The 24,049-nt window shown below is 39.4% G+C and overlaps 1 protein-coding gene and 1 long non-coding RNA gene across 3 annotated transcripts; one reads left to right on the top strand and one right to left on the bottom strand.

Annotated features, from left to right (window-relative positions):
• Positions 1–1,961: 1,961 nt before the first annotated feature.
• Positions 1,962–18,934, bottom strand: CDC7 (cell division cycle 7). Of its 2 annotated transcripts, none has more exons than XM_026790589.2 (12): positions 18,648–18,934; positions 17,067–17,218; positions 14,980–15,063; positions 13,067–13,202; positions 12,343–12,436; positions 12,099–12,241; positions 10,195–10,444; positions 9,560–9,655; positions 8,357–8,535; positions 7,105–7,187; positions 4,117–4,266; positions 1,962–3,157 (listed from the first exon to the last, which is right to left on the bottom strand). In XM_026790589.2, the coding sequence occupies exons 2-12, from the start codon at positions 17,158–17,160 to the stop codon at positions 2,781–2,783; spliced, it is 1,686 nt and encodes a 561-aa protein (XP_026646390.2). In that variant the 5' UTR covers positions 17,161–17,218; positions 18,648–18,934; the 3' UTR covers positions 1,962–2,780. The 2 variants fall into 2 exon arrangements, with proteins under 2 accessions (XP_026646390.2, XP_014131503.2); XM_014276028.3 differs by having other exon boundaries at positions 1,967–3,157; positions 14,980–15,066; positions 18,648–18,803.
• Positions 10,728–17,218, top strand: LOC113458635 (uncharacterized). The gene is made up of 3 exons (XR_003379060.2): positions 10,728–10,913; positions 12,808–12,917; positions 17,060–17,218. It is a non-coding gene; the product is annotated as an uncharacterized LOC113458635 (long non-coding RNA).
• Positions 18,935–24,049: the final 5,115 nt, after the last annotated feature.

Genomic DNA, 24,049 nt, shown 5'->3' with positions numbered 1-24,049 from the left:
GGGTTGTTGAGGTTTTTTCTTTTACTTCAGTTGCCTTGTGTGGTCTTGCCTTCATGAGGCACAAAAATTCAGGTGTTCCTTGCTAAATGCAAGCACTGTTTGTATCACCTCATTCAGAACATAGCTTTTCATTACCAACAAATATGAGGCAAGCTCTGAAGTTTTTTTTCTTTCTATTTTGCTCACTAGTAGAATGTAATGGCCAGAAAGGTGATAGGAAAATAAATATTAATATGCATTTGTTACCCTTTTCAACTAGGATGAACATAATAAACATGTCAGTTTCCTCACCTAGTCTGGCTTAGTACTGAGAATAACCTAGTCTGCCCTATGCTAAATACACATTTTTTAGCATTTAAATTTGCACCCAGCATTCTGTTCTCAGAATTCTAGCTATCAGTTTCTATTCATCTCTCCAAGCCCATGCAGCTTTTTGCTGCCATTTTTGGTTTCTGCCCAATTAGTTACTAACCTTGTCATAGATGGTGTCCAGAACTTAACACTCACCCAGCTGTGACCTCACAACCAGTGAACATTTGTTGAAGCAATGTAATTTCTGTGCAGAATTTTTTCTAATTGCAGCTCTCATGGTACAAGATTCATGTTCAGTTTATAAATATCTCAAATCATGTGTTTAAACTTTAAAGGAATCTTAGGACTTGGCTCTTACCTATGGTTTTTAGAGATTCTTAGAAACACAGCAGAGAGAAGCAGAAAATCCAGTGGCAACCACTGCTCAGCTGCAGTGTTTCCTTGCTCTTTTCCTTAATTTTTTTGGTTTTTGGGGTTTTTTGCCTGTAAGAGCCCATTGCATTTAACATTTTCCTTCTGGCTTTCTTCTTCTGAGTGTGGCAAAAAGTACTTCCTTAGCATATGCTAGTTCAAGCACACTTTTCTTTTTACTTCATCCTTCCACTTGAAAAAAGAATTCTCCACATTTTAAATAGCTGACTGGAAAAAGGAATACCAATGTGTTTTTCCAGCTTGTTATGGAATACACAGAGCTTAGAACTGTTCCTCACAAGTTTCATTTACCCTTAGTGTTTTGGTAAGAATACCATTAGCAATGATTTTTCCTTTCTGGCTTTGAAACGAATGCAGAGGTTACTTGCTGTGGGTCTGAGGGGAGGAGCTGCTGAAGGCTGTTAGCAGGGAAAGCCTGAAAGCTCACAAGAGATAGCTGACATATTTTTGCTTGTTGTCAGCTGGTGCTCTCATAAGCCCATAGCCAGCACGAGCGAATGTAGGAGGAAACAATACATCTGCAGACACTGGCAGACAGCATCGCTTGCCAAATTTGGCCACAGTTCCTTTAGATAAATAATTTCTCAGTGACATGCTGTGTTGAAATTATATAAACAGCAAAAATTACAAGACCTGGGCCCCAGGGTCTTGAGGGTTTCAAGATTTTCTGCAATCAATATTCTGACATCTGCAAATATTTTTCCCCTTACAGCTGATGCCAGAAACAGAGCAACATTACCATTATTTTCTATGTATTCAAGATTTTGAAAATAATGAAATCTTGTCTCTTCAGCCCCAGTCCTGGTCAGGATCTTTGCACTATCATAACCATCAGCTCATATGAGAAGGCTTTTACAGGAGTTATCAAAAGAACCTCTTATAGCAACTCCATCAGCATCTCAAGAAATGTACATGGAAAAACACTGTATTATGTTTCAATCTCCAGAATCATCAAGGGGTTTAGAGAAACTTCTGTTGAATGTGATGTAGCTGACTTTGTACATTGAAGGTGTGGGATTTTCCTCCTTAGGACCAGAAAATAGCCAGCTAACTCTGTGCTAACATTCCTTGATAATTAGGATAGGTCTGCTATAAGAGCCATACACACTAGAGCTATCCAAAGTGGCTTCTGTCACTGAGGAATTTATGCAGGAAACCAATGTGGAATACTCCCTGAACAGAAACATCCCACAGGAAAACCTTACCTGAGTTTTATAGAAGCATCTCTAGACAAGCTTCTGAAGTTATAAAACCAAATCATTTATTGAACAGGTATTTTTTAAGAAATCAGTTTCTATAACAGAAATAAAACCTATGCCTGGCACTCAACATCCTTGAAGACAGCAGCTGTGGAATACTGACAGTTACCCATGGCACTAAGGAAACATGCAAAACGAATAACTGCATTTATTTCTATTTCCTAAGTAGCAAACACCAGACAGGGACAAAAATGTACTTTAAAAGTTATGCTTTTCTTTTGATGATATAATCTCCAGCACCTGGCCTTTCTTCTAGCAACACTCCCAAAGTAAGACTGTTCTCTGAAAATAGTCTGAACAAAATGAATACTCTTTGTTCCATTTTCAGTCCCCCATGTACCAAACAGGAACAAAGCAGAGATATGTGAGTGCAGAAAAAAGTCTCAAACACTTTCTCATTTCAGTCATACCTTAAGGCAAACTTGTAAATTTTAAGGGAATATCTCGAGAATTAAGCACAGAGCTTATGAAACTCTTTTTTTCTTTGTTGTTTTTGATCAAAGTTAACTTTCTTAGAGAACAGGTATGCACAGCAATAACCTCTCAGAAGTGTCCTAGGATAAGAGCACGTTAGTGATGTTTATGTAACTTTTGCATCTGCAAGTATTTCTTAAACTGACATTTGGAGTCTAACTGTACAAGACAAAATTTCAGTAGTTCAGAGCACAGTTTGACGTTATTTCAGTGAGTGTAAATGTTGAGGGCAACAAAGTAAAACTGCCTTAGTATTTCAGTTCTACAAAACATATGAAAGGAATAGCAAAGTAAGTTATCTTCTCAGAGCCTTATGTCTTTAAAAAAAGGATGCAGCAAAGCCTCTTTTGCAGTTATTCTTGTTGCAGGGTTTAAGTCTAGTAGCTTATCAAGTAGGTCATAGGCTTCATCAGGAACCTGATCCCATCCTTTCATGTCAGCTTCCTTGGTTTCCAAAGCACCATCACCTTCCTGAAGGCTCTGTAAGTGTTCAATTTGTTTTCCAAGTGTCTCAGGAGCACAGGGTTTGTCTGCTGCAACCGACAGAGCTGTGTTGTTTTCAGACCTGCTGGGCCCTTCCCCCTGAGATCCCTTACAGCTGCTATTTGTTCCTCTCAGCTTTTCACAGAGGGTTCGTAGGTTTTGAGTTGGGACAACTTGGGTACACACAACTGATTTTCCTAGGGAAAAAAGGTTGTACAGGAAGCCACATTTTATTATACTTTCTATGCAACTGTAACTTTTGTTTCTGAGAAACTTCATGTCTCAAATTATAACCAGCATGAAAGAAAAACAAATCTATCAAAGAACCAAATCCAGCCCGCCATGTCTCCACGCCAGCCCTGCTGCTACAGAAGCAGCCCCCAAGAGTCAGAAGGAAGGGGTCATCATCTCAGTTCTGCTCAGAACAAAGAGCTCTGGGTTATGTCAAGTTATGTAGTGACAGGTTGTCAGCCACTCTGTACGCCAACTTTTTGCATTTCACTGTCATTTAAATAGAACTGAAGACAATTAAGTACCCTGATTTCTACACCTCTATATGGAGAATGAAAATTGATGCTGGCAGTTGCACATCCAGGTAGCAAGTGCTGCAGCATTTAGCCTGCAAGCAATTAGGGGAATGGTTATTTGGATATTTTGTGTTTTGTGGTAGTTGTGTCTTTTTTAAACAGGCCAGCTGTTGGGTATTGGGTTTTTAGCTTGTTTGTTTGTTTTACTAGGCCTTCTGGGGAAAGAGGTGAGGGAAAAGGAAGGTTTACATCATCTAAATTTTAAGTCACATTGACTTAAGCCTCCAGGCCAAATTTTGTAGAAATAGAAACACTGTCTCAAGAATTCTAACCAAATGCCAGTAGGAAACATTTCGTTGGCATACTTCACCTCAAGTAGCCCTGACTTAGTGAAAGGCAGTAGACAGGCTGGGAAAACTATGACATAAAGTACCCCATACACACATTGTAAAAGACAAAAACACAAAATTGTCTTAAAAGTCTCTCAATATACACTTCAAAACACACAATTTACTTCTAAAATTATTCTCAAACCTAAAAATATATTTATTTACACAAAAAAATAATTGATTGTAATCACAGCATTAAGTAACATTTCCCCCCTTCCCCCAAAATGAAGGTTTGCATACCAAAAGTTCTAGCAGCCTGAATGGTTTCTCTGGATCCACGAACTGTCATGATTTGTGCCAAAGCAGTTAAATCATCACTTGCTTTGAAAAATGGATACCGTCCACTGAGTAGAGAAAGGAATATGATTCCTGCAGACCACATGTCTATTGCTGCAAAGGAAAGCAAATTTATTAATAACTAACAATTTCATCACAAACAAAATCTCAACTTTAAAAATAAATTATGATCTGAAACGTTTCTATCAGCAAAAGTTATGTTCTGAAGTACTTCTTGACTTTGGTCACACAGATAATACTTCAGATAATAGTGGAAACTTCTGTAATTAGATTGAAGAATAATTTCCTACTTTAATGCAGAGGGAGATTTTTCATATGAGTAATTCCATTAACTTGCTAAACTTAAAATGAACCAAAACAATGTTTGAAGTTGTTTTACCTGGGAAGATGAGACGGGGCAAATGAAATGGCAGGTTTGATAAATATTTAACTTTACTTTCCATGGAGAAAACCTATATAAGGTCACAAACAAAAAATGTTTGTGAAAATGTTTGGGGGATTGAGGCTGGCACAGGTAGGCAGCACTAAGAAATTGATCTTATAATGAAATTTGTTCTTGTCTAATATGAACTCACTTGACAAGATAGGCACTTTAAAAACCGTAGTAGTTCAAAGTTATTCATCAGTTTCATTGTGTTATGAAGAGTACAGAGAGTACTCTGGGGATAGAGGCCAAAGCCTGATGGAAACTTCATGCTGGAAGTTACAAGAATACCTGTCTGCCATAATTTTTTGGCTCACTAAGGTGCACATTTTAAGAGATGGCAAGGAAAGTGAAGGATAGAGTTTGAAGGATCTCAAACTCCAAAGAGAAAAATTAACAGTTGGGAAATAGAGGCATATTCATCTTAGTCCTATTGAAAAAAGTAAGCAGCGAAATAGGCAGTAATTAATTTGGATGTTCTAATTAGAAACACTCAGCACAGGACTTTGATTTGGAAAAAAGGTATTAGGTTGACTTTAGTTGCAAAACCAGATTTTATGTCTTTTATTTTAAAAAAAAATCGAAGTTAATAATTTGGCACAATTTACAGTGGAAAGGTTTTCAGCCTTCTGCACAGTTCCTGTAAAATGTTTTAGTATCATCTTTCCACCAGTGATACAGTAATAGTATCTGTTTGAGGGGCCATGCATCCCCCTGAGGATGTGGTTGGGTAAGCTGGAGTAATCGCAGTCAAGACCTTTGAGAAGGTTTAATTGTGTAACTCTTGCTGAAATTATAAGGCTTTATCCATTTGAGTGGGCAGTAAATCCTGGCCCCACAACTGTAGTAATGCTGTGATCATTAGCAGAGTGCAAGATCTTGTGGAATGACATGAAAATCATGATTCCTCCCCATGCTATTGTCTAGTGTTACCCAGCTAGTGAGGAAAGGGGAGCAAGGGACAAACCAAGGGAAAGTGGAACTGGACCTGAGTAGCCTCAGCTTGGGAGTTTGGGTTGTACTCCCAGCACTGTGAACCTGGGTCAGATGTGCTGTAGTAGCTCTGGGTAGAGTCACCTGGATTGAGGCAGTAACTTGGTGTCAGCACAGAGGCCAAACCCAGGAGTGACTGCCAGGAGTACAAGAAGGTGACTCCAGCAGCCCCAAATGAAAAGTGGACAGTAATCCTTGCTAGTTCAAATAAAACATGGTATCATAAAAATTAGTATTAGCGTACCCAGTTTGAGTTAAGGGCTTTATTGATGTACTGCAGGAGCTCAGCACCACTGACTCAGTCCAGGGATGTCTGTGCCACACCCAAGGGTGTCTAGATTTGCCCCTCCTTTTTGTAATCTCATTACCCTAGAGAACAGAGATCCATCTGAGAGCGTGCTTAACACCAGCACGAATCCAAGATTTCCTAGGTACGTCTTCTTTCTGCCTCACTTGTGTCTAGACAGGCTCAGAGATTGTCTAAACTTGTCCTGGATTTCTGGATGACTGCTAGCCCATAAAGCTGGCTGTTACAGCACAGGCACAAGAACTCCAAACAAGCTGCCATACCTTTGAAATCCCAGTCATACTCACAGCACAGATGCTGTTTCAAACAGCAGTAAGCCACCTAGGCATAAGCTGATCAAATATATTGATAATTCTATTTTGAGTGTGCTTACATACTTTACTGAAAACCAACAGCTTTCTCAAAAGTTATTCAAAAAAAATGGCTAAACCCCTATATCTTAAATCCAGTTTCTGGAGATATTTGTATTTTTTTGTAAGTTAGAACTCCTGGCCATGCAGCAAATATTTAATGGGTAACTTTGCTTTTACTGGTACTCCATTCTGCAGGTAGGCACAACCTCTCCCACCTTGCTTGCACCAGGCAATGCATTAACCATCCCTCTGCCCTGCCCCAATATTTACCCAAACCACTGAATCTTATTCATGAAATTTTAACACAGGGAAATGAAAATTTTAGTTTAAAAAAATTATGACAATTATACACCATCTACTTAAACCACTAGCAAAAAGTAAAAATATGATAAAAAGTCATTAAATAATGTTTTCTAAAACACATTTGCAATTACAACATTATGCCTGCCATGGCAGCATAAGTTACATATTGCCTAGAAAAGACTAAACAATGTTCCCTCTCCCCAAGATTTAGTCAAGATTTTTCTTGAACATATACGCCAAGAAACTTAAAAAAAAATATTTTTCTTTTAAAATATATTGTATTAAACTCCTGTACATGGCTCTACCTCTCAAATTAATTAAGATATTCAAGTTTCAAATTCAGGAAAAATATTCCTCTGAATATTCCTCTGTTCTTCCTCTGAATAATAAACTTTTAATTAAAATCAGGAAAGACTTGAAAAGCATTACAGGGGATGAAAAATGAATTTCACAAGTTAAAAGATCCTCCCATAAAAAGACAACAAAATATGCATAAATGAGAAGGATGAACAAGTGAAGAAAGCCATTTGTTTGAGTCTGTTGGGCAGTACCTGTGGTCTGAGTGGGGCACTTTGTTAATACTTCTGGTGCTCTGAATCCAGGTGTTCCTGCCCTGGGAGCCACTTGCTGACGCCTTGCAATAAGAGACAAATATATTTAGAATGTAAAAGTTGACAAGTAAGTTCTAAATCTAATAATACTTACTATTATTTTTAGAATATACTTGTGTAAGATGTGCAAACAACCTAAATCTGCTTTATTCAAGTTCTACAGAGGTTTCAAGCATCTTATCTAGCATGAAATCCTAAGATACACACATAATAGCCTATAATAATGATCTATTATATTAGATTTTAATTGTATTATCTAGCATAAGATAATACCAGAGAAATACTTATTGCATACTTAATTCACAATGACCTTTTCTTAAATTCATCTAAGAGAAGTGCCATTTTTGTTAAAGGCTTGTTTTCATGGGAAACTTTGAAGTTGAGGCTAATTAACCCAAGGCAAAAGCTATATGAGATTCTTGAATGTGGATGCTATGACTTTGTGTTAGTACAGAGCAACCTAAGGGTTTCTCTGAGTGTTGCCAGGAATTTACTTTTTGTTAGATTAACTAAAAGGTCCAAGGTTATCATTATTTAAAAGATCCTGTGTGATAAAAGGCAATAGTAGATGATAACCAAAATACCTGCAGAGGGATGGAGTTGAACTGAGCTGCTGAGATTCCCCAACATGAGGCGCTGAACAGGCTGCCCAGAGCAGGTGCCCATTCCTGGCAGTGCTCAAGGCCAGGTAGGAGCTGCCCCTGCCCATGGCAGAGGGCTTGGAAAAAGATGACCTTTAAGGTTCCTCCTTCCAACCCAAACCATTCTCTGATTCTCTTAGTTTTTTAGATGAACAAATACAAAACAGTCATGCTTCCTTTTTATTCTACATTTCATTATTTTTGACTGTTGCTATAATTTAGGCCTATTAGATAACTACTAAATGACAGAATTTAGAACACTTTTCTAAGTGTTGTAATTAACTCAAGTGATTTTGTACAACACATGTAGGTGAATAAATAAGCACAACAGCAAAAAAATAATTACCAGGGAATCTTTCTAGCTGCAGATAGCAGTGGACTAATCCACTAATTCCATCAACTATTTTAAAAAGAGCATACTCAGTGTTTTAAGGGCTGCAGAGATCAAATACTATATTTCACTTACTAAATCAGCATTCTAGTAAACCTAAGTTTCTGACTTTGCTTGACAGCAGAGTAGACAATTTTACAACATTATCAAAGCAAATTACCTTGAAAGGCAAACACTGCAGACTCTGTCTGTTGCATAACAGTCACAGGGCAGGTTTAAAGGGCAAGCACTGGCAGCTTTCCTGGCTGCCCCACTGCTCACAGTTCTGGTAGAAATAATCTTCTTCTTTGTTACTAGCTTCCTAGATGAAACATCTATCACCTTTGATTGTTTTATGAGCTGCAATGGAGAAATTTTAGAGAAGGTGACATAGATATTTAAGAAGTTTCCTTTTACATATAGATAGGACAGTTCCTAAAATACTGACTTAACAGGTGCTGATGAACATGAAGAATTTTAGAACAGACAGCAAACCTCTGTAACAGTACCAAAACTGCTATAAAACAGACACTGGAACTTTCTAGATAGCCTTCCTCCCGTGCAGAAGACATTTTCAGTGTTTACAAAAAAACCAATATATATTAGATATTCTGAAGCTACAAGACAAATATTTTTCAAGTTATTATAGTGTTTCAAGATTTTTTTTTCTCAATATGAGAATAAGCAAAAAAGAATATGAAATGACACATCAACACACTGACATTAACTCTAGTTCTACAATAAAATACCATAAACCAAACCCTCGAATTAGTCGGGGTTTGCCCCTTGTTGTATTAAATACTAATTACAAAAAAAATAGTTATAAGTTTTATCCTCAGCTTCAACTGCAAAATATTTTTTTTTTTTAATTTCCCAAGGTAAGTAGGAAGTAGTTTAGCTCAGGATCAGGCTCCCCAGGGCAGGGGTCACAGCAGCAGCCTGCCAGAGCTCCAGAAGTGTTTGGACAATGCTCTCAGGCACAGGGTGGGACTCTGGGGGTGTCCTGTGCAGGGCCAGGAGCTGGACTCGATGATTCTTATGGGTCCCTTCCAACTCACTTTATTTTATGATTCTGTGATTAGCTGTAGATGTATAGGAAATATCTATACAGATAGATGCATAGGAAAAAAGATTAACTTAGCATCCAAACAAGATCAGCTAGGGAGACAGCTACAGAACTCCTTGTTTAGGAGCTTCAAAAGGGACTCAAACAGAAATGAAAAGTTCTTTGAGCCTTTCAGAAAAGACACGTTTAATAGTCTGCTCAAAACCTTTTAGTTCCACAGCATTTTGGAACTTGCTCTGTCTTACAGAACAACCAGTTCTATACTTTTTCCAATATGAAGCAGATTGATCCTACTGATGTAGAGTCAATACTTCTTACTTTTGTGCTTGAGTTCTCCTGGTATGTGGAGCTGTAGACATTGAAATTCCTCTCTCCAAAGACAGAGCGCTGGACAGAATGGTGCACAGAGTCCTCCTAGAGACCAACAAAAAGGACAGTCAGGATCCTGTTTAACAGGCATCTGGGTACTGACAGTTCAAAAAACGTGTGGAGTGTCACAAAACTAAACCAGCTGCGTGTAAGTAATTTTCAGGCATCAGGTTACAGTGGATGAAGAAACATGGTCTAGACAGAACAGCAAACATGTTTACAAAACCAATCACACCTCTGAAGTGCCCCGAGACAATCCAAGTGTAGTCTGTATTGCACTTGTTATGCAACTAGTAACTAAACACAGGTGAATGATTATTGGGGAGAAGTTTTCCCATCCATGTCTCTAAAAAAGGATTTAAGGCTGTCTAAATAGTAACTCATGTTAGGGTTATACAGCCTTCAGCACCGTATTACATCTAACAGATAATGATGAAGCCAATAGTTATGTACAAGTGGCTCCTTAGATATGAACACTGTGCTGCTGTGCAGGCTCAGCTTCTGTGCAAGTACTGCATCTCCCCCTGTTGGATGAAGTAACACATTAAACATAGACGACAGCATTAAGGAAAGAGATTGAGAACCTTTCCTCCTCTTCCTTGTTTCATCTGTACTTTTGAAAGTGAGCTGGACCTTCTGTCAGCTGCTTTTGAGGCTGACTGTTGAGCTATCTGTTTGGGTGCTGTGACACTGACAGAAACCCCATTTCCCAAGGTTACAATGGGATTCATTTGCAAGCAACTTCCCTGCTGGTCTTCAGAGTGGGCACTTTTAAGAAGCTCAATTTTCGTATCAGGGGTTCCTTGTGCCAAGCCAAAATCTACCAAGGCATACCTGAAAAGACAAATTCAGAATCAGGAGTCACAAAGTTATCTATTAGTCATTCAATTTACTATTCATTATTTTTCTTTCACACTTCATTCAATGTACTGTACTGTATCTGTACTCTTACCAGCATCACAGTCCTATTTTCTTCCTTCTCCCCCTACTGACCCATCTTACACATCTCCTCAATGTTTTCACCCTACACCGTTGTTCATTGTTTCTTGTCCCAAAATCTTATCAAGTGCATCCTTCCTCCAAAGTTGTTAAAAAAATATTTCCAGCAACTCCTTTCTGAAGTTTTTCTAATCCTACAGCCCTGAACCTTCAGCCAGCAGTCAAGTACAAGCGACTCAACTTGTGCAGGATTCCCACAGGCGCAGGACAAAGGCAGCAGTGAACACAAACCACACCAACAGTGCCTAAAGTTTTGACAGAGTTCTGGCAAATACTACTGGAATTGATTTTAGTCTTCAAACAGGTAAGGCTACATTAGTTTACACTTCAGATCTGTCTCTAAAAAGGATTATTTTTTGCTACAACCAGTACAGAGACAATCCATCGGTCCCCAGGTCTCAAACTCAACTCCACACCTCTATACACAAAGTGGAGATTAAGGCTTAAAAAATGCAGGAAGAGCAAAATGACAGTACATGTTCATTTTGACAGATTAAAACATCCAAAACAGTATTTCTCAAACTTTTAAGCTTGTGGTTTGGCAAAATGCAATCAAATCTCCCCTACAAACTTCCACTGCATAGAACCACAGAAACATTTAGGCTGGAAAAGACCTTTAAAATCAAGTCCAACTGTTAACCCTGCTCTGCCAAGTCCCACAAAAGCATGTCCCTAAGTGCTGGATCTACAGGTCTTTTAAATTCCTCCAGGGATGGTGACTCAACCACTTCCCTGGACAGCCCATTCCAATGCTTGATAAACTTTTTTCTAATATTTTATCTAAACCTTCTCTGATGCAACTTGAGGCTGTTTCCTATAATTTCCACATGGGGGATGTGTATCCTGCTACAGTGCTTTGTTTTAGACACACTCCAATACCTCCGTGTCTCAGCTTTGCAAGCACTATGCTAACAAATACAGCTATAGGACTGCTAGCACTGTAGCACTCTGTCTACTTCAGCTCTTCTCAAAGAAGCAGTACTTTGTTTTTTACAATCTTTAAATTTTGTAACTTGCAGGCAAAAGAGCCAACTCTACTAGTTATAAACATTAATTCCTGGTAAGGTGAAACCAGCCCAAAGCCAGCTATCTTACCTGTATCAGTTTTACTCTATCCACTATTAAAAATGTACAAGGATCATTCTTTGTACCACAAGTTACAATTGACTTTCTTATTTAGAAAAAACCCCATATTTTATTCTTCTCATTATTATTTGAAAATGTAGTACTTTTACACAGTAGTAAAATCTTCATTTTATCAGGTCTTTGTCACTCTATGAAGCAGATACTACCTTAAGTAAAAAAAATCCTTCCCTTCTCAAGTCCCTTAACAGTGAAAGAAAAATTTTACAAATAAAACCCCACGGTTTCAGCTTTATTATTTAAGCACATGTTATGGAGCTGGAAGGAAAGAAGCTTAAAAATGTAATTGACTCTCTTCTGCCAAGGCACACATCCCCAGATGAGATCACAGCATGGCCAGACTCACTTTTTCAGCTGCCTGTTGTAGAGGAAGTTGCTGGGCTTGACGTCACGGTGAACAATGCCGAAGTGATGGATGCGCCTCAAGGCTTTAAACAGATTAAACATGTATTCCCTCACTTCTTCAAAGGAAAGGGAATTCAAAATGTCCTGAAAGGATATTTGGATACTGTAATTTATAGAATTATAGAATAATTATGCATCTGCTTTTAATTAAATGTTTTACTACATACCACAAGTCTGAGACTCACCAAGAAGGACTCGTGCTCCAGATATGGCATAACAATAACAACGTGATCATTTTTCCTAAAGCAGTATTTAACTCCCATAACATTATCTTGTCCCCTAGAAGAAAAGCAGTATTACTGAACAAAGAACAGAGGATGGATATTTATTTTTCTTTATTTTTTCAAAATAAAAACTTCAGTCAAGCTTTCTTTTAATCCTAATTTATATTTTGACAGCAGTCTTAATCAGCAATCAGCACTTGTGCTCTTGCTGCTCACAGCTATGCTCCATTTTATGCTCTATTCTCCAGTTTGGAATAGAACTCTACAGATGATCTGTGGGGCTGTAGTTTGTAGTTACCACTGCAATTAATATAGGCCCTAACTTTCATGATCCTACTACTTTAAGAAAGTGCTATTCAGCACCCTCCACCAACAAATATCCATTCCTAAAACCACATTTCTAATGAAGTGATTATTTTTTCCAAGCATTTCAGAACTGGGACTTTGTTACCACAAAGATATATAATGGAATTTCTCAGCTGGTAAATAGAGCACCCCTCCAAACTGAGACCAGCAGTAAAGGGCATCCATTACAGGTAAGACACTCCTTTTGTTATTTGCTCTCAAGAAAAAGAATATATTGTGTGTGTTTAAATACAAATCAAGAGAAGTGCCAAAACTTAAATACAGAACAGTGAGACAACATTCAGCTGTTATGAAAATCATAATTTTTTAGTTTTTGTACCCTGCCACTGTGAGGCACTGAAGTTCAGCAGCTATTCGCAGAGGGTGGCTGGTTGGAATCAAGTGTTTCAGAGCCATTTTTTCCTCATATCCTGTTTGTAGCTGTGCTGTGGCCAAGTAAACAGAACTAAAAGTACCTGTAAACAAAGGAGAAAAACACAGTCTTCAACATTTTTAATTAGGTCAATGCAGATTTTTACAGAAATGATCTGACTGTTCACAATCCCGCAGTACACTTGATACTACATCAAAAGCAGATTCTAGAAAAGAAAAACCCAGTTCCTTTTTTCTACTACTGAATATACTGATCTTGTATACAAGTTTTTTATGTCAGTAAAAATGCAAATATAACACTGTCTAACTTGCCTGGGACACAGTGCTCTTTGAATGTAAATTTCCTATCTTTGATTTCCTTTCTTGTTTAGGTAGCTTACTTTCATCTGACATCTACCTCCTCTCCCTACAATGTAAGAGGACTATATAATGCTAATCTGGAAAGCACTGCCAGTGCTATTCAAAGCACTTCTGAAATTGCTACATTTTCCTTAATTCTGTACTTTATCTATAAAGTAAGGTTTCCCACATGATGTCTCACTGCGCTGTTTATCTGCCCAGAGCATTTTACCACATCCAATGTGAGATCCCTTGCTTGAGAAAGGGAGCATTCAGCCTGTATGATAAGCTTAGCCAGCCATTTAATTTTAAGGATATCCTAATAAGCCTCTTAGTAGGTTAATTTATCCTTATGATCTGAGATATCTGAACATACAACTTGAAGTGTTCTTCCATATGAATAAAGAATAGAAATTACTTTTGATTACATTTTAAGTAATGTGTTTGCATCATGCTGGTTCAACAGTCTGAGTGCAAACATACATCAAAATGCCAGCAAAACCTAAATACTTCATGCAAGCATAAAAAAAATCCCAAAACCTGGATTTTGGAAATCCCATACTTCCAACAGAATTGATTGCAGCAACAAGGGTTACCAAATTTGACTTAAGACATTATTTTTGGTGGTGAGAACTGCTAAAATGAAAGTGATTCCAGAGTGGAATCCTAAGCTGAAGCTTGTTTTCTCATAATGCTGTTGTACTGCAAATGGTACTTTTAAAAAACATTGTTGGGTCCCAAGAGTAATATCAGAGTATTATTCATAACCAGAAATTTTGTTTAATTACACAATCTTTTTTATTATAGGAAAAAGTTGTTGTTTTTTTTTAATTTTACATTCCTGTGGGGAATGGAGCTGGGGGTTTTTAAGTAGCTCGGTGGTTTTTGAAATAAAAACTCTCAGGCATCTAAAAAAGTGCTGAAATCCCACAGTCAGAAGAACCTGGATCTATTTATAGTCATGGCTGACACTAATTCAAGGTATTTGCAACACTGTCTTGTTAGAGGCAAGGAGAACAAAAGCATCCTGAAATTTGATACCGTGTGTCTTCAAAAATAAAATGTTGGTCATTTTTTAAGTAAAGCAGCTCCAACCTTTCAGTTTCCTCATCCACTTCTGCCCAAGAGATTTTAGTGGAAACAAAGCTAATTTAAGGAACACCAATTAAGTATGTCAAAACACAGCTACACATAAGTAGATTTCTCATGTAAGGGAGAAAAACGAATGGATTTTTAAGACTATTTCTTTGAATCTACCTAAAAATTATTTAATTGCCAAAATTGGAATGCTGGTTTCTTAAAAAGGCTTTAATATACCAGATTTTCAAGAAAATAGCTTGAAAGTGTTCCTAATTAATACACCCATGTGCTCAGAAACATATTACAATTCCTACAGAGACCATGTAGCAAGTCAAAAAAAGGTATTTGGCTTAAACTGTGTATATTGGGATCTTTGATGTACACTTTTTAAGTTAGAAATGCCAAAAGAAATCTTAACTCTAAGCAGGATGAAACATTTACCTTCCCCGATTTTTTTCTTTATTTTGAACACATTTACAAGCTGTGGCACTGCTTCATAAAGTTTTTCGATATCTTTTTTTACTCCTGCTGTGGGAAGAATGGGGAAAATAAGTTAGGAATTTTATTACTTGATTCAATATCTGATCTGTTTTGGAGATCACAAATGACACTTCATAGGACCATGGATTCACATACACAGAGGAAAGAACAGCACAAAGGTATCCTATCCTCTTGACACTACCATGTGGATACTTGATATTGCTGTTCTTAATTACACTCCTTTCTAAGCTGCAGCATTTAAACCATTTTTTTTACTTATCTGACAGCAGATTCTGAGAGGGCAAAACTGCCTGGTTTGTAGGACACCTACAGCTCATCACTGAATGTTTACATGGAATTTGCAACAGCAATTTGGCAAAAGGCAAAACTATAACAATTTCTGTAAGCAGAGGCGCAAATCCATCAGATGCAAATCCCAAATGCAGAAAAAGCAGTATTTTTTAGATATTTTTAAGATTGGTAATGCAATCTTTCCCACTGTTACTTAAAATAGCGGCTACCAAAGCCCATGTTTGCTGTGCATTTCAGCTGCTGCACTTCACGCTGCAATCACTAGATGGCACGACAAGGATGCTGTACTGGATTATTTCATAAAAATAATGTCATTTTCCATTCAGTTTACAAATCCTTGTTGTTCAAACCTTTTCTATATCCCACATAAGAATTCACTTCTTTTGAAGCTATCAATTGAGTAGAGGCTGTGACTAATTTCTGTGAAGCAGGGGTAAAGAATATCTCAGTATACAGAACTAAGCACAAACTGGTATTTGAAAAGTCAATCAAATGTGTATACATTTTTCATTCTAAAAATAAATAACAAATTAAATTTAGCATAGACAGATAAATTGTAATGTATTCGATATCTAAAAATGGATCGTGTTTCCCCAGGGCAGTAAATCAGAAGCAATAAGACTTTTTTTTTTTTAAATCATAGATATGCTAGAAGCAAAGCATGGATTAGCAGGCATCCCTAGCCTTCTATGTAGCTTACTTTAAACAACAACAAAAACTGCCAAAAGAACACTTTCTTCCTTCTAAAAGCCCAATAAATCAGCTAGTAATTCAAGTCATAGTTAACTTTCAAATTTTTTTTATTTCAAGATTTTATAAAAACTAACATACTAAAAATGCTTCTAAGAAGTGACACTTGCTTCTTCACTTAACTATCTATTTACATTCTGGGTTTTTTTTTTTCCCTTTAAGTTGTTCTCTTGTCTTCTTCAAATTGTTTTAAGACATTTTGGAAAATATTTCAGGAATGAAAAAATCCTAAGGTATATACTAACAACCATGGAGAACTAACCCATCAACTGCTGTAGAATCTGCCAGATACTCCATTTTGTCCAACACTGAATTGAGATTCCTCCCTGGAGAAAGTTAAAGCTGTCAGACCATTTCAAGCAGGGTGGCAGAGGCTGCGGTGCCTACCCAAGGCACTGACAGCATTTAGGAGCTCAGCAGAGCTGGTTTGGGTGCAAGAGAGAAGTGCTGGAACAAGTCAGTGAGTGTCCTTGTTGAAGGACAGCAGTGTAACCATCACCTGCTCTGTTCTGGGGGCCTGAATCCTCACTTGGGTATAGAGAGCACACAGTCATTGTGCTGTCAGGGTAATGGTACCGATATTAGCCAGCATTTTCTGTGAGCAGATTTTAAAGTGATTTTTTCTCATATTTGCAAAGCAATACCAGCAGTATTGAGCATCAATCTGGGCAAAATACTGTGTTTGTGCACTTGTCTGGCCAGTTTTATTCTCAAGGGCTGGCTTTTTTTATTCTGATATCCTCTTATAATAACATGTTCTGTAATATATTAATAGTAGGTTTAGCAACACAACTGTTGCTGAAGTTTTGTAACACACAAACAGCAGGAAAATTATAAGCCACCTCAAATGTTTTCATTTCATTAATTCTTTCTATAAAAGGATTATATAGAGACAGGCTTCTAATCAATACTGAAATTTCCCTAAATGATGAAGCAGCCTGTCAGCAACAAAATGTAATGTTCACAATCCCTGTTTCAGCACGTACCTGAAGGCTTGCTGCTCTGCTCCAGATTCTCGTGGAAGTCTTCAGCCTGCTGAGGGTGCTGTTCATCGCAGGGAGACTTCAACACCGCCTCCATCACAAAACAACTCCCGAGTAAAAAAAAAATGCAAGACTCCGAGGGCACTTCTGGACACCTGGGGGAGCAAGCATATCTGGTAAGACACTTCCTAGCCCTGCACTCAGTTCCTGAGATGAGATTTAGGGAGTCTGGGGAGTTCTTCTGTGCTACCTAAAACAAAGTGCCACCCACCATCCCAGTGAAACAGTAAAGCAACGAGGATAGAAGGGGGAGGGAAACGGAAGGAAGACTTAAAGCAGGATAAGCTTAAATACAACTGATTTTCATCTCTCATGTTTCCTCAGTCACATTAAAGCACTGTCTTTTCCCTAAAGTTTGCTTTGAAAGGCAAGGAATGGATGCACACAGAAATAGCTGCACTGCCCACTGGAAAAGCTATAGAAAGCCAGAAAGACTGAAAGAAATTATAAAAGAAAAAAAAACCTTCTCCATATGAGAAATCTCTCCCTCCTAGATAAATTCAGCAAAACATAATTATTCATTGCCCTCCCACCACAAGAAAAACAGAACATGCTTATTTTGAAATGCTTATTCCCAAATCTTGGAAACGCTACATAAAACTGAACTAGTAAAGTCCACTAGTACTGTACAACCAAAAAAACCCTGATAATCCCTTTTCAGGAGCAAAAGAGTGGCAGGGACTCCCAGGGCAGTAATACCAGAGATAAGTAAACCTGGAAGCAGCAGCTCTGACAGTTACTAAAACTGGCTCCATTGAAAAACTTTCCTTCCTTGTTACTTTGCCAAATCTTTAAAGATCTGGACGAACTTTTCCACACAGGGGAAACAAATTCTGAAAAACTCCTGATGAAAGGATTCATCTGTTTCAGCTTTGGTGCCAGAAATACATTTTTGTCCCCAAAGAATTTGTGCTCCCTTTACTCTGTCATCCTTGAGCAACAACAAGGGCCAAGAGGCAGGAGCCGGCTCTTTGGAGCCCCGTTTTTGTGCGGGAGCTTTGCTGCAGAGGGCCTGGGACGCTGCTGGAACGGGATTAGAGTCAGTTCCAGTCTCACAGGTAGGCGCTCTCTCTGCTAGGGGTCAGCAGGCAGGCTGGCCCGTTCCTATCGCGCACCACCACGGTCTCGGCAGCAGCGCAAGCACGGCAAGCGAACACACAGAGCTGCCGTCCGCTACCGGCGAGCGAGAGCCGGCACACGTCCGAACCCCGGTGCTGGCACCAGGGCCGTACCGAGCGGGACCAGCCCGAGCTCGGCACTGCCCTCACGGGACAGCCCCCGCCAGCCAGGCCCCGGGGCCAGCGCACGCCGCGGCCTTCCCCATCGGCCCCGGGGCTCACGGGACGCATACGGGCCCTTCGGCTCCACTCCGGCCGGCCAGGGGAGCCGTCGCCGCGGGGATGGCGGGCACCGAGGGTGCGCGGAGCGGGGACCCCAGAGGCGCGGCTCGGCCCGGTCCCGGTTCGGTGCCGGGGCGGCACGGGTGAGGCTGAGGGAGGGGGGGAGGGAGCGGGGGGCACTCACGCTGACACCGGCGCGCGCCGGGCTTTCGCTGCCGCCGCCTTTCGCGCCCGCGCGCCGCCGCCAATCCCGGCCCTCGGCGGAAGCCGCGGCCCCGGCCAATGGCGGCGCCGGGCGGGGAAGGACGCGCTGCCATTGGCCGGGCCGAGGGGCGGGGCCCGCCCGCAGCGGCGCGCGCGGGGCGGGGCGCGGCCTGGCCTGTGCCACCCCCGCCAGGTCCCGGCCCCGCTTGGGACCGGAGTCGCCCGCTGGGTTCGGCACTGGAACGGTGTTTGTGCCTCAGAGTTCGTTTTCTGCCTGTGGTTATTGCGAAGTAATCCAGCCCCAAGTCCCCAGTAAATTCTTGTTCTTTGTAGCTCCGCTAGAAATTCAACCAAATGACCCAGAGGCCAAGGAAGGCTCCACCCACACCATTGCAACTCCTGATTGCCCTGCGAAAAGGAGCGCACAGAGTACAACATTACAGAGCGCCTTGGCTCTGCTCTGCGCTGTAACTGCTGACCTGCAATGAGCAGGACAAGGAAACTTAGTGGAAATATTGGAACTATTCGCTGTAAGGTTTCCTGATGTTTGGAGTCGTTGGATTTTACAGAAACTAATGCAGTTGTATGCTTGTAAAGGAAAGAATTTTGCACTTCTTGTTTATTACCCGTTTTTGGTCAATTTTTCTTTTTTTTTATAGATAAAAGAACATTACTTTTGTTGAAGAGTTGCTCTACTGCACTTGATAATGCACAAGTCTCTTGTTCACTAGAATATGAACTGAAATAATCTTGTTTACTGCACAAGTCAGGCAGAGATCTGTAACTGCAGCCCTCATAACAAGCGGTACTTAGGTTAACAAATCGTTAAATGCAGAAACAGGTTCCACCACTTTTGTTAAGCTGCTCTTCCTATTACACATTTTAGAAGAAGGGTGCTGGAATGAGTTGCTGAGCTGCTTTGTTGGTTTTAGTAGGTTTTGATTTGATGTGTGGGTTTTTCTTTTCCTGCAGTTGTTCTCATTTGCACTTTCTGTTTAGGGCTCTAAGAAATCAGTGCAGCAGTTTGAGATTTAGTTAATTTCAGTGAAGTGTGACTGAATTTAAAAGCAGATTATCTCAAACATTAATTAAATGAGGTATAATGACAAAATAATGTAGGCCAAATTCTGTTCTTTCTTTTATCCATGTAATCTTAGAGAAGTTCAAAGGGCGCCCTAAGCATTCATGAGTGCACGTTTGTCCTAGTGTTAATGACAAGCAACAACATTCTAAATTAACCTCTTGGGACAATCTTACCTACAGCCATTTCTGAGTACTGTTGAACCAGGAATTCTCTCTGCCAGTTAATGCTTGCATAATAGCTGCTGATTATTTACAGGTTGCATACTTAGCTCTGCTGCCTCCTGGCCAGGTCAGAGTTTCATCCCACTTCCTTGGCCTCCCTGCCTTGGAGTTGTCCTCATGTGGAATACCAAATCACCACCATTCTATGCAGCTCCCATTATTGTCACTTCCCTGTCAGTCATATCCATGCTAACTTCCTCCTCATCACTTCAGTTCACTTTCACACAGCAAGAAATCTGCTTTCTTTATATCTTCTTATCAAGACCCTGTCTAGCTGTGGTTTCTTTCCTTGCAATGTCTCAATTCATCTTGGTTTCAACACTTAAAATTATTTTCCTTTAGACCCAGGTCGTTTATCTAGCTTGATCATTAGCTTCTCTCCATTTCATCCTTTCTTACTGATCCCAATATGTTGTGCTCTCTCATGTCATCCTTCCAGTGATGTTTCTCTATCATGTCAAATTTACACTTTTTTGTTCCCATGAGCATAACTGGCCTTATAGTATAATTTCATATTGCTTCTTAATTTATTGCCCCACTCTTTCTAGCCTGCCAGAAACACCAGCCTTCATGCTTGCTTTCATTTATGTCTTTTTACCTTCTTGTTTCTCCTCTGTTTAAGGGGGAATTTAAGTCAAGTTGGATATGACTGTTTTCATATTCTCTCAAAAGTCACCTCTTCGTCAATGTTTTTCTGCATGTACGTCTTCACAGGAGAGAGACAGATTATATGTTCTATTTCCTCAGTACTTGCTTAAGCACCTCCAGCTTATTTTTGCTCTAATTTGAATGAATTTAGAAAAAGTAAAGGTATAGCTTCTGCTTTGCATCTGCACATCTTCTGTGCCTTTGCTGTAGCATGAGACACTCCCTGTTTGCTCTTGGCTCGGATAAGCAGAAACAACTCCTTCACTCGTGGGGCAGAGAAGGCTCCATCTTCTCGTTCAACACTGAGCATCCAGTTCCAGCCGTGCACCGCAGCAGGAACTTCTCTGAAGCAAAGAGAAGAAATGTCATTAACTCTAATTGACAAACAAAGCAGCACATCTAATGCTCTGTGAGCCAAACTGCTGCACTGCCTTCTCTTGTGGCTGTATCTCCAGGTTGGAAGTGAAGGGTGAGAAGGCAGATGACGAGCCAGGCCCGTGCAGAATGTTCCCTACGGCTGACAAGCAATGGCCAAAACCCACATCTGGGAGCTTGCCAAGAAAGGATCCAAACATTGCTGTGTGATTGCATCCACTGCTGCCAGAACCTGCAGCTGAATCAAACTTTTGCTGTCTGCTGACAGGCCTAAAAGGATCTGTGCTGACACTAGAGCACATCTATTAACCACTTCCTAGGTCAATTAAACCAAAAGCCTCCCTGTGTTTGTGCTGTCCTCCAGCCTTAGAAAAACAAGCAAGATCCATAAAGGTAATTGATGAATTGTATCCAGCACAAAGAGGCAAGAAATCCTTAACATCCCCTTGGCTGCCAAGAATATCCATTCATAAATTAGAAACTTAAAATTAGAAGTCAGAAGCTACTTAGAAATGGGCAAATAAGAGCTGGTGTTGCCCTGTCAGTATTAGAAGTATACATATACTCATGTAGACAAAATTCAATTTTAATGACAGTAGAGACTGTTAAATGTACTATTCAGTTTTCATTAACCTAAATGACACATGCTTTCCTACTTCTAATTACTCTTTTTGTTAGCAATATGAGTCTATGGCAAAAGTTTGCTCTCTTTGGCACCAGGTTGAGACACATCTCTTCATGCTATTGTGCCCTTTAGGAATACTGTCAAATTCAATTATTCAGGACTCGTGAGTCTTGCACTAACATGAAGAGATTGATTTGAAAACCATGGGACTAAAGTCCTTTTTTCTGTTTTTCAATTTCCATTTCTTAACCAGGAAAACTGAGATTGCCAGCTTTGCTCTCACATGCAGATGAGTGCAGCCCTAGAATAATGAACTCACATGTGTCAGTGACTGTCTCTGCCAGCATTTTCTGATCAGCTATATCTGAAATATCAAGAATTGTTGTGGTGTCAGAAAACATACTGCAATAACAGTCTCTACAGCTTGTTTAAAGGCAGTTAAAAATAGATATAAAAATTACTTCAGGCAAAGACAGAGGAATTCTCAACCTTTTATAAACTGGGTCTCATTCAAACAAATTATGTTTTAATAAAATCTATTGATATATATCTAATAAGGAATGTAGGAAAGTTGAAAAAGGCCAAGCTGAGTAAGCTGATGAGTTTCTTGTAACAGAAAGGGTTTGTGCAAACCTTGACTTAGAGAACAGCTGTTAATGGTTAGTTACAATTTTTATCTGTACGTGCAAAGTGCTGAGAGTGGTTGGGCCATGGTGTGCACAGTTCTGATGCTCACATTGCAAGATGGATACTGAAAAAACTAAGAGAAGAGCTACAGAATGATCAAGAGTCAGAGAAAATGCAATGAAGAACTAAAAACCTTAACTTACCTCCTGAATCAAAAAGATTGAAAGGTGAGTCAATAACTGTATACATAAATGCACAAAAAGAATGTTGAATATCAGGGACATTTGAACCTGCCAGACTGAAATAAGAAGGAATAATGTCTAGTAGCTGGAATCAAGCAAAATAAAATCATTTTCAGTACTTAGTTCAGTACTGACAATAAATGTTGCTTGGAATAGTTAAGGGCTGTCATTGATTACTTGGCTTTGGGTATCTTCAGATTGAGAGCCAGTGCTTCCCTGGAAAACACAGGCTGTGCTGTGTTTGAGTACAGCAGTGTATTCAGGGTTGAATACACTTGCCTGTAATTTACAGATCACACTATATACTCCCATAGTCTTCTTTAGACTTTATAAATAAATTTATGTACTTTGTAAAGTCTCCAAAACATCTATAAATAATTCTTTTCTTCCTCCCACCCCAAGTTTAGCTTTACTTTCCATGTGTGTGTCATCTGCATATGACTGTTTTGTCCCACTTGCACAGCACTGTGGCTGGATAAATATCACTGACAGGTTAAGGAGGCACCCACTTCTTGTCTCAGCAGCTGAGACTGCTCAACACCTCTCTGAGAAGTTTCTTAAGTAGTGTCATGGCCCTCAGTTTCATTTGACTTCTAGGACAATGTGCTTCATCCAGTTCAGCGCTCTCTGTAGCTGCTCTGGGGTTGTGCTTCAGAGGTTTTTCAACCTTTCAAAGAAAAGGGATAAAATCGAAGCTTTCCTCAGCAACAACAGTCCATTTGAAGTAATTCAGGTGTTCTTGTAATTGCAGCAGCTTTTGTGATTGCTTACCCCTAACAGGAGTATTTGGCTTGGCCAAACTGGTACCTGTGTAACTAAGAGCAATTCTGGCATCTTATGTGTATGAGCTGTGTGCTTTTCCTTTCCTCATGTTGTATATTGTCTCTTTGAATGTAGAGTTACAGTTTTCTTTGTTCTTTATATTTTATCAACACACAAGAATTTCCTCATGGTTCAATAAGAGATTCTGGTCTCCTAGTAGATATGCAGATAACACTGTGGTTTTGCTCTAGTTGCTGACATAAAGCTGAATGTGGTAACCTCACTTACTGAATGATTGTGTTGTCATTGGGAATACTCACACATGTAAAATGAGTAGGATTTGGCCCTTTGGTCATATTTTTGTAATAAAAGATAAAATGAGATTTTTAGGAAACTGCAACTTATGACCATAATATTTATGAGGCTGTCAAGACTGCACTGTAAAAATTCATATTATTTAATTCTTCACTCTGACACTAAAGCATCATTTCATTTATATGCAAATAGGAATATGCTGTTTCTTCACTGAAGAAGCTGTTTGAATTATTCAGATTTTATTAATAAAGCTTCATAAATAAGTATTTTTTCTACTCAATTGGTAGTGGCCAGGGGAGAGAATCTATTTATCAGGCTTTGTTATTAGGAGCTTCATAACAAAATATGAAGATTTATGGAGTACATAATTAGACATTATGTGATTCTAATGGAAACACTGGGTTATCCAGATGAAATACTGTTACCTTTATGCATTTCTCCTTGGCAGAGGCACTTTCTGGAAAATGGACAAAACCTGTCCCC

This window comes from Zonotrichia albicollis, chromosome 8, assembly GCF_047830755.1.
Source record: "Zonotrichia albicollis isolate bZonAlb1 chromosome 8, bZonAlb1.hap1, whole genome shotgun sequence".
Taxonomy (NCBI): domain Eukaryota; kingdom Metazoa; phylum Chordata; class Aves; order Passeriformes; family Passerellidae; genus Zonotrichia; species Zonotrichia albicollis.
The sequence above is the reverse complement of the archived record's forward strand: the minus strand, read 5'-3'. Positions and strand labels throughout refer to the sequence as shown.